General features: G+C 33.1%; 1 protein-coding gene across 1 annotated transcript; it reads right to left on the bottom strand.

Moving 5' to 3' along the window:
• Positions 1-7,582: 7,582 nt before the first annotated feature.
• On the bottom strand, positions 7,583-10,980 carry LOC148862465 (protein NUCLEAR FUSION DEFECTIVE 4-like). The gene is made up of 4 exons (XM_088974397.1): positions 10,478-10,980; positions 10,073-10,393; positions 8,439-9,379; positions 7,583-8,291 (listed from the first exon to the last, which is right to left on the bottom strand). The coding sequence occupies exons 1-4, from the start codon at positions 10,523-10,525 to the stop codon at positions 7,754-7,756; spliced, it is 1,848 nt and encodes a 615-aa protein (XP_088830523.1). The 5' UTR covers positions 10,526-10,980; the 3' UTR covers positions 7,583-7,753.
• Between the last annotated feature and the right edge of the window lie 408 nt (positions 10,981-11,388).

Here is an 11,388-nt window from a genome sequence, read left to right as displayed (position 1 = left end):
GCAACTTGGGTGAGATTGGGTTGAACATTTGCAAAAATTTGAATGGATAGCTTGGGCTTGATGCTGTGTAAATTCTTCAAGTGGGTATCCAATTTCATCACCATCGTCATCTCTGTCTTATCCCAACTATATGTTTAAGTTGCTGTTTAAATGTTAAGTTGCTGAAGCCTGTATAAGTTTGAGTATTGGGACAGAAACCGGTTCAAAACTGACACTACTTGGACATAACGCATTCCCAAAAATGTTATAAGCAGCAGCCATCTTATCAGCCAAAAATGAGGTAGAACCAAGATAGTAGTTAAAAAAAGTCGTTTTGTTTGCGATGCATTTTATTAGCATTAGTACCAATGCATGAGAGTGCAAATGAAAGGAATGCAAAGCTGATTCACCTTTGTTTTGCTTCATTTGTAACGCACAAGTAGGGGTGGCCACGAGCAGAGCTTTTCACGAGCTATTTGAGCTCAGCTAGGCATAATTTAAACCAAGTTTTGAGCCAAGCTCAAACCCAATTTACAGGCCTGTTTGTTAATTGAGCCAAGCTCAAGCCTAATAAAACTTGGCTCGTGAAGCTCACGAGCCTAATCGAGCATCAACATGCATACAAATAAAAACTAATAAATATGAAAATATTATACATATAAATATATATATAACAAAAATGTTATATATAAAAAATATTTTTATTTTTATATATAATAATAACTAATTATTATAATTCTTAATTATATATATATATATATATTTTTTTTTTTTATTTTATAAAACATTTGACTCATAGTTGAGCTCGAGCTTACAAGCTTTTAACTCGACCTCAAGTCTCTAGCTCAAACCGAGCTCAAGCCTCATACTTTCTTGGCAAGCTAAGTTCAAATAGTTGGTTTAGGGTTTAGGATTCAACTCGACTCAAGTCCACCCCTACACACAAGGACATGGGGCAATATGAATAAAAATAAATCAAAATTTGCATTCCCATATTTTGCACCAATGCACTGTAAACAAGTTCATTTGCATTGTTATAAATGCATGGAAGTGCAACTAGGCCAAGTGTAAAATCTGGTTAACTTTTGCTTTTGTGAGAAGTTAATTGGAAATCTATATATATAATAAAATTGGATGGTCCACGTCAGCATGTCTCTCATTTGAGAGAAGTTATTTATCTATTTTCTCCATTTATGCATTTTTTTTTATTTTCTTTTGTTTTAAAAATATAAAAAAGTAACCATTGTTTATTTTGATTAGATTAATAAAGCTGCACATTATTAGAGACTAGAGAGAGACATTTGGGTTTTCCAATGCCTCTTATTTTAATGAAGGTTATTATTACATTTAAGAGAGAGAGAGAGAGAGAGTGAAAGGGAGGGAGTAGTAATAATAATGCTATTTTAAATTTACAGTATTAATAATAATTCCAACATTTTTATTAATTAACACTATTAACCATATTTATTAAAATTAATGTATTTTTTAATTAATAGTATTTTTAAATAATTATTAGTATTTGTTCAAAAACGGTATTAAATAATGTATTTATTAATTAATATAAAGTAAGATATAATTTATTAAGAAACAGTATTAATAATTATAGTATTTATTAATTAACAATAATTAAATTACTGAAGTACTTTATTAATTAATGGTATTAACTATACTTTTAGATAATATAATATTTTTAATAATTACAATATTATTAATTAATCAAAAGTATTTTTAAATAATATAGTACGTTTAATTATTACAACATTTTTAATAATTACAGTATTTATTAATTAGCAGTGTTTATTAAAATATTGTATTTTACAGTATTAATATTATTTATTAACCGTATTTTATATTATTAATATTTTAAAATTTTTAATTAATGTAAGTTATAATTTAAATTGTAATTTAAGTATTGATTAAATTATATTTGAAATTGTAAGTAATATAATTGCATTTTTAAACAGTAATTGAAAGTAATCATATTTAAATTATTTAATTAAATATAATTTAAGCTATAAATAGCAGAAAATTACATTTAATGAATCAAAATTATTGAAGAAAAAAACAAAAATGGATTAGCATGGTTTCCAATAAATATGAAAAATTACCAAAAATTAAAAATATAACCATTAAAATTACTTTTCGAGAGAAGCTATTTATTTATTTTCTCAATTTTTTAGTGTTACTAATTACAGTATTTATTAATTAGCAGTGTTTATTGAAATATTGTATTTATTAAAAAATATTAATATTTTTTATTAATTCATCAATTAACAGTTTTTTAAATTTTTAACTAATGTATGATATAATTTAAATTGTATTTTAATATCATTTAAATTATATTTGAAACCGTAAGTAATATAATTTAAGCTATAAATAGCAGAAAATTGCATTTAATGAACAGAAATTAGCCTAGAAAATAACCAAAACAAAGTACCAATCATTTTGTCATAATTACCAAAAATTATCAATGAAACAACCAAAAATGGATTAACATAATTTCTATGATGATATTACCAAAAATACATTAGTTTTTTCGTATAAATTATAAATTATGTAATTTAAGCATTATAAGCATTGCCTATGATGATATTAGTTCATAGTGTTGCAATGGAAAATAGAAAAAATGTGTTTCCTTTTATGTATTTCCATTATTTCACTTTCACTAGTGAACTATATGTGTCCTCGCCTCATAAGAAAGAGAATGCTGATAGGAGGAATGCTATTTATTTGAGATCGAGGTAAGAAGCAAGATGATGTGGTCCCCTTCTATATGAAAGAGAATTAGTGTGGGAGGAAGGTGCAAATTCTGCATCAATTTTTGCGAAGCAAAATTTGCACTGCCAATGGAACAAAAAGTAGAAATCTTGTATCAAGTTAAAAATGCAAAACATAATTACAAATGAATGGATGCAAAACTGAACTAAATCAGGGGGTGAACAACGTTGATTTTGTTTTTGAAAATAAAAACAACTGCCACATTAGCAAAAACAGCTGTTATGCTTTTTAATAAAAACAAAACCAATCATGTTGACCAACATCCCCCAAGACAGATTTATGTGTTTGCACTAGCGCAAATGGATAGTCGGAACGGAAGCAACAGAACCATCTTATTTACATTATTCATTTTAAGATTTTGCATACGAGAAATGCAAAGAAGAAGCGGCAATTTTATGTCCTTAGCAGTTCAGATAGTTCACAAATACCAATTAACTGCTCCCTATTTTGACTCATACCAAACGTGATTACTATTTCAACAGGAGACACAGCTACTAGTTCTCCAACATTTATGTCTATATCTTCTTCTTCATTGCTTTATTTGCAGAGACAATGTTAATAATAGTAAGATGTATTTATTATATGTATTTTATGGCCTCATCCACTCTCTGGTCCCAATCAGTACCTTAATTAGAAGGATTGACTTACAAGTTATAAGGGGTAAGATGGGCCCGAGTCCAACTCTGGTTGCAGATGCGCCTGGACTAACCTTTTTGTTAAGCTCGAACCTTAGGCCCAAACTTATGTTCATGGATGGGTTAATGACGTTCACTTGTTTTAGCCCATAACTTATTATAACTTGTTTATGCAAAGGACGATGACCCAATTATGCGTAAGCACTGGAGTTAAGCTGTTTGGTAAAAGCTGAGGCGGCTGAATTGAGTGATTTATTGCATCTATCTTTTAATGAATGAGCTAATTAAGTTGGTTATGAATTAATTACTGGGTGAAAGTGAAGTTTTGTTGGTTATTAGCTATATCCTCGAATATTTTATTATTTAATTACTTTATATATTAAAAGACATAATAATAAGTGATTCAGTTCAGCCATTTCAGTCATCATGAATCATGACCAAACTGTATACAATAAAAGCAAAGCACCGTTGTGAATCATGATTTAAGCTTATTTTTTGCCCTATTACGTCGCTCGTCATCGCTAGCACAATTATTAGTAAGGATTTAGAGGAATAAACAAACAAATAAATAAATAAATAACGAGGATGTTAACTAAAGCCAGGCCCTCATGTCAACTCAACGAAGTACTCCCCATCTTGATATCTTACCCTCAGCAAGGTGTATGTATGCTTTAAACTCCGTTTGATTTGATTTTAGGGCATTTGTCAATTGGATTGGATTTGGTCCAATCCGATCCAGTAAGATGTTAGTCTATTATAAATGGATTAGGTTTAATCCAATCAAATGAATATTTTGGACTATTTTGAACCGGTCTAATTAATTTAATGTATGGACCGTTCAACCTATTCAAATTCATTTTGATTTATATTGATTTCAATTCAAATCTAGTCCATTGAAAAAAAAAATCTATATTTCTTATCTTATATTAATGGGTCAGATATCGGCTTAATCCAATCCAATTCAATATAAATTTATTATAGACAGACCAAGTCCAATCCAATCTAATAAATATTTCGGACTACACTGAACCAATCCAATATGTCTTATTAGTCCATCCAATCTGTCCAAATTGATTTTGGACTGAACGGGGTCTATATACACCCTTGACCCCTACTATTAGTGAATTTGGATTTTGTTATGTCATTCTCCCAGCCCTTATAATCGTGCATCGAAAACATTTCTTATAAGTCTGAGGTTTGAGGACGAAATTTATGTTCTACTCAAGGTTAATCTTATCTGTTAATATTAACTACACCAAAATCCCCTGCAAATAATCAATAATGAATTCAAGGGACAAAAAGCCTCCTAATTAGATAGTTTTTGTTTTTGATGGATAAACAAAGTTTAACATCCCGTCAATTTGGATTTTAGGCTCACTTTAGGAATAGTATAATACAAATATATACAATATAAATACATACAAAATAATATAAAATATAAAGATATTTGTATTTGCACTCCTTAGTTTGAACCCTTAGTCTCTTGGACTCAATTTGGAAAGAATACAACTGCAAATATATATAATACAAATACATACAAAATACATGATTTTGCATTCTACAAGTTTGCATTTCTTTTACTTAACTCTATCACCCCTAATTTGATGATATAATATCATTTATTATGTCAATAGCGAAATCAACTATGCACACATTTGGTGTTTCCAGCAAACCAGCTCTCTAATCATCCCTCATATCCTTTTGTCACAAGTATTCTTATATTTTGCTCCCATTCACTCTATTAATTTAACCTTTTTTTTTTCATTTTAAGGCAAATTCTAAATTGTATTGTGAAATAACAATTTCATTAATATTGTAAAAGTCTTTAACATGTTTGATAGATATACTTTGTAAAACATGAATCAATGAAAAGGAAATAGAACAGGTAATGTCTTTCAACACAATTGATTACTTAGTACTGATTATTAGGACTCTTACTTTAATTATTGCATCTAATTTACTTGAGTTTACAGTCAGAATCAGAATCGGAATTGGAATCCGAATCAGGATGATCCATTTCCATAGTCTGATTGGTTCAAAAAGAGATAGAAATGGGAATTAAAATCAGCAAGAATGGAATTTTATTCCCAAGAGAAGGACAAAGAATGACCATTCTCTCAAATGAGAAAATGTCATTCCAACAAAAATAGAAATATAATTCTAATTCCATCCAATCAAACAGTTGGAATCAAAATAACCTATTCCAATTCTAATTTCAGACCCCTATTCCTATAAACCAAATGGGGCCTAAATTTCGACTCAACTTACTAAGTCAAATTAATGATATTCTATTTTCATTAGACTCTCTTGCTCAAAGTCAAAATGAACTTGGAACTGGGAAGGGAACCCTAGAATTTGACATTGCTACTATAAATTTCAATCTTATGGAGCATCCCTAACTAGCTTCAGCTAAAACCACTAATAAACTTGTTAATTGCATTTATTTGTGCTATTAGCAAATTTCAGACATTTAGTACATAATTATAATTATAATTTTTCTTTTTCCCTTATAAAGACAAAATACTTCATGAAAAAGTAAAAGAAAGGAAAGTAATTGCTAATTAGGTTGTTGGAAGTAGGGGTGATGTTCATGGGCCTGCCATATGCATCATGCGCTGTTAGGCCTAATCCATTAAAATCCCTGGTTGCTGACATATGGCCCCCTTGATCACATCAGCGATAAATCATTTCAAGGCTTGATTGAAGAAAATAATTAAAATGTCCAAATTTATGGTCTAGCTGATAAGCTCCTAGGTGGACCACTGCCTGAGGGCCCAAACCATTCTAGAATCTCCCTCGGCAATAATAAACTAATAAAGGGTGATAGAATGACCTGACCACATCTTGCTATCTCATGTTTTTTTTTTATATAAATAATATATGTATGATTTATGAACTGACAAAAGCCAAGGACAAAAGAGAAACCTAATTATTGCTTCTTTTTTTTTTTTTACTTATACTACATCACTGTATTAAGCAACGAAAAAAAACTGTTCACAATAAAAAAGCAGCCTACCTATGAATTTCCTGTCGATATATACATAATATTATCCCGCAATTTCAAATAAATTTGCATTGATGTAAAATTATGGCAGTGCAAATTAAATTCTGATCAATTTTTGTTTGAAATTTTAGTTTATTTTATTTGATTACAATGCAAATAAAGTATTAAGACATGAATTAGAATAAGTAAAACTCAAAATAAAGTTAAACAAGAATTTACATTTTTTTCATTTGCACTCTCATGGGCCATGAATTTGTATTAATATAAATAAAATTACACTGCAACCAAGTGCAGCCTTAGTCACATATATATAGCAATTGAACAACTCAACTGCTGCGCCAAACCCACCTTAAAATAAATAAATTGTTTACAACATAAATGTGAACAGAGGGAACAAACCCTATACCAAAAAATGATGCTTCGAAAAGAGACACGCACCTGATACCAGGGGAGCGTTTCCTTTGTCAAAATTCAAAATTGGGATGTGATCTAATCATCATTCATAGTTTTCTACTGATAAATCTTCACATTAGATTAATTTTATATTATTGTTCCATAATCTACTTTTAATGTTCTGGTGAGTTTTCTTTTCTTTTATTTTATTTAATGATCCGCTGGCCTATTCATCCTTTATTAGAAATAAGAGAAAATTCTTAATTAGTAATACCTGTATTTTGAGCAGGCAATTCAATACCAATTGTTAAGTGGCATTTAAAAAATAATAAACAAAAATGTCCTTAAAATTGACAAAAAATTAACAAATCCTTACATTTTCTATTCAAAAAAATTAGGATTGAGACAATGATTTGAAACTTTATTTTTTATCAACATTTAGATAATTTATAAAAAAAATTAAATAACACTCAAAAGACGTTTATATCTTTTTCAAATGCCACTTAACAACTAGTTAACAGTAGATAATGGATTGACACATTTTAAAAGTTTGAATACTGAATTATCAAGTTTTAAAGTTCAAAGAGGCACAAAATACAAGATACTAATTGAAAATTTTCCCTCGAAATAAATTATTTTTTAGAGTCCAAACGAGAAACCTTTGGCTATTGACGCTCAACATTCAACAACCTGTTCCGTCCAGTGGGCTCTTTGCACATTACATGTTAATAGACATAGCCATAAATTAATGCCTCCGGAACTGCTATTGTTGCATGGCATGGAGTAGATCTTATGAACTAAATAATATATATGATAGAAACACAAACGTTTTCCCAGCATTCTCTGGAAAGAGAATGAAGTTCAGCAGATAAGTAACATATATAAATTGAAATAGGTCAAGCTGTACTCTGTTTCGTAGAAATATTCTCATCATCAGTGACTTAATTAGTCTTTCGTTCCAAACTCAAATACGAGATTTTCCATAGAGGTTATTGTAGACGATCTTGGTTCGATAAACAAGAACCATGCTCAACAACACTGCTACGATACAAAGTCCAGACATTATCATAGAAGTAAGGAAAAAGCAAACGGCGCCCTCACACCTAAGTGACTCTTCAACGCCAAGTTCTACATCAGCCGGCATCGCCCTTCCTAGCAGAAACACTGAATTTTGCTTCTGCTGGTGATGGAGCTGCATCTGGCGAGCTTGTTTCTCTGCTTCATGATCATAAATACTGCTAGCAATGACACCAGAAAAGATTAGAGATCCCGCAGGATTTGCTAGTGTAAGGAAATTGTACAAGGCCCCAAAATTTTTCAAGCCAAACAGCTCCGTGGCTGCAGCTGGAACAATCGCCCAATGGGCTCCATAACCAAGTCCAATCAACAAAGTACCGCCATACATTGCACCACCAGTCCATCCCATAGCAAAGAGCAAGTGTCCGACTACCATAATAATCTGGGCCACAGCCATGGCCACTGGCCTTGGATATGCGTAATCCCTGCACCAAAAAATAAAATAAAATAATAATAATAATAATAATAATAATAATAATAATAATGGAGGAAATGGGCAAAAAATTAAGCTCGAAATTAAGCAAACTATGGTATATGGATAGATAGATGCATTCAGTGCAATTGGGTCGCACCTTACAATAATCTCAGAGAAGTAGCCACCAGCAATACGGCCGAGGAAATTCCAAATGCTTATCATGGACACAAATATATGGGTATTGTCATACCCCAACGACTCACTCATCTGGCCTAAATTATCTATCACTGTCAATCCAGAACCTGAACCCAATAGCAGGGAGAAAAAGATGAGCCAGAAGTCTGCCTTTATTATTGCCTGCATCAACGTAAAATCTTCCCCCCTGCGTGGACCCTTCCGTCTCTTGATTCTGATAGCTCCTGCTGCTGCTGCATGGACTAGTTTTGCTTGCAGCTGTGCAATTCGTTTTTCCCTTTCTGATGCAGGAAGCAAGTCTACTTCCACGGGCTTCTCCTCTTCCACCTCACTGAGAATAACCTCATTTGATCCACTCTGTCCAGATTTTCCAGGTCTATCTTTCTCGGTTTCAGGCGGTAGAAGGCTCTCTTCAGCAGGTGGTTTTGAATCTGAGGAAAGACTAATCAGAAGGATGGGAATCACAATAGGAAGCAATATGAGAATGAACAGTATTACTGTAAATAATGTGACCACAGTGTGGTTCACATCATCTATATCTTCGACAAGCATGACCCCCATCAAATAAGCAGCCAAAAGGATGCAGACACTGTAGGTAAACGTGAAGCTCGAACCATCAGATGGCCTGACTTGTCTGTGACCCCCAACTGGCCTAACGATGAACATCAATGCTATAACCACCATTGAGGGCCCAACTGCAACCATGAAAATGATTGCTGCCTGATCTGGAGCATTGATCATCGCATATACCTGGGTTAAGATTGCACCACTCAACCCAGCAAACCCCTTTAGTACACCCACAACAGGACCACGGCTTTTGGGGAAGTTCTGTACACATGAAACAAGTGCTGCCGTATTGAAATAGGTTCCTCCATTTGCTCCCACAAATATTACAACGCACATCTGCACATCTCAAACTGGGTTAATATATATAACAGTTACCAAGGAAACGACAGAACTTAATATGTATGCAGTTATTTAATTTCCACTGCTTTCTAATATTAGGCAGCAAACTTCACTGGTCATCATAAATGAATACAGCTGGTTCATAAGGATAATAGCTTTCTCTGGACAGCTTGCATTTCAAAAAGTAATTTCATAAGCTTTTACCATGCAATAAATTCTCCTGAGCTCTTGAATCAAAGCATGGGAAAATTCTCCAGCTGAGTTCCTTTAAAGGAACTGTTGAAGCATCAGAATTAAGTTCAGAATACTGTTAAAGAAAACCTTCTTGAAGAACCATTTTACTTCCAATTTCAGAAACAATTTTATGGATATAAGATAAAAAGGGAAAGAAAAAACTGAGTTCAAATTAAACTGTAGATAATTGGCTCCTTCCCCACAATTAAGGAAAAGAAATTCAGGGTTCATCCAAAAAAGAAGAAGAAGTTCAGGGAATTCCAATTATGGAAAATATTCACGAAAAGGGAAAGAGCAGGTTTAGTAGCATAGCTGAAGAAAACCAGGTTGTGGGTGATCAATACAAATTTTGCTTTCCCAACCCAATAAAAGAACTTATTTCAATCGAAGTAAGTTTAGTGCTTAGATGAAGAAAACCGAAAAAAAAAATCAATGTAGTAGCATAGCTGAACTCACCGCCCACAAAGGCAAAGTTGGCACTCTACCAGTTGCAATCAGCCAAACCCACCCATACCCAATGAAGTTCTTTAATGCACCGATTAGAAGAGCTCCCCAAATCGGTAGAACCTCACACAAACTCCCAGCCAGAAATCCAACACTATCCCCGAGATCCTTAGCTACACCCAATCTCGCTATCTGTCTCTGGCTATAGTTCAGAGAGCTCTTTATCACCGGCGAAATGCTCCCATATAAATAGCCAATCCCAGCGCACGACTGGACCCACATTGCCGCAACGAATACAAGCCATCTATTATTGATAAAATCCCTAAGCTTTCCCTGTAACCGAAACATCTCCCCGAACATCTTAGTAGTTACAAATAAGAAGCTTGAAATAGAAGAAGAATGTTCTAGTTAAGATACCATTATATGATCGACTGAAGTAAAGAAGAACAAGTAACAGAGCAGCATCTATATATTCTTCAATATAATTCAAGGATTTTGACTTTTTTTTTTTTTTACATTTCCCCTGCAAAGCGCAAAAGAACAACAGGTTGGAGAAGAACGGACGACGTTCTCCGATGGATGACAGAAAAAATCAGTCAGGCCATTTACGAGGAAAAAATCAAACATGAAGAAATGGCCAGGATTATCTATTAAACCACTGGAATGCCACCGCATGAACGCACAAATGGATGATCTGACGACATCGAGGTTTGAGAATTGAGATGTTGCAATTTGGAGTAGACAGTTAGACACCCAATCGCCAAAATGATGTCTTGTTGCAGACAGTAACAGTGACAGGAGTCATGCGAAGCGATGATAAGGCGGAAGCACTCTCACTGAGTAATCCGCTACAGCCCCAATCGCGGTCACGAACCACTGGCTCAGACAGAAACCGAAAGGGAGAGCGCTCCCGCCTCATCATCTAGACGGGTGGATTTGTGGCACACTTATTTCTTTGTGACGGGTTCGCTCTCCCAGCCACGTATAACGAGACGTGTTATGTTGCGACCCTTCTGAGTTCTGTCAAAGTTTACACGCATTCTCAGAATTTTATCTCTTACGTTATTTTGGGAAAAAGGATAGGGGTAATATAAGGGCAACTTTTGGGGTTTAATATCAATAAAAATAATATATTTAAAATTTTTAAAAATAAGCTAAGTTTTTAAAAATAATATAAAAAATAGGTTAACATTTTAAAAATAATATATTTAAAATTCTTCTTCTTGCCATTTGTTCACAAGAGCCATCGCCCGCCGCTGTCCACCACCGCCGTCTGCTACTACCTATTGTTGCCGCCATCCACCTCGGCCTCCAATAATGTTGCCAGA

The sequence above is a fragment of the Nelumbo lutea genome, chromosome 3, assembly GCF_056320005.1.
Source record: "Nelumbo lutea isolate HS-2025 chromosome 3, American lotus-T2T, whole genome shotgun sequence".
NCBI classification, from domain to species: domain Eukaryota; kingdom Viridiplantae; phylum Streptophyta; class Magnoliopsida; order Proteales; family Nelumbonaceae; genus Nelumbo; species Nelumbo lutea.
Note: the sequence above shows the minus strand (reverse complement) of the source record. Positions and strands in the feature narration are given on the sequence as shown.

Coding starts and splice junctions, on each gene's coding strand:
- LOC148862465 (XM_088974397.1), bottom strand. CDS start 10,525: ATGCTGCTCTGTTACTTGTTCTTCTTTACTTCAGTCGATCATATAATG. Junction 10,394..10,477: donor CTTCAGTCGATCATATAATG/GTATCTTAACTA, acceptor TTTCGGTTACAG/GGAAAGCTTAGGGATTTTAT. Junction 9,380..10,072: donor CAACTTTGCCTTTGTGGGCG/GTGAGTTCAGCT, acceptor TGAGATGTGCAG/ATGTGCGTTGTAATATTTGT.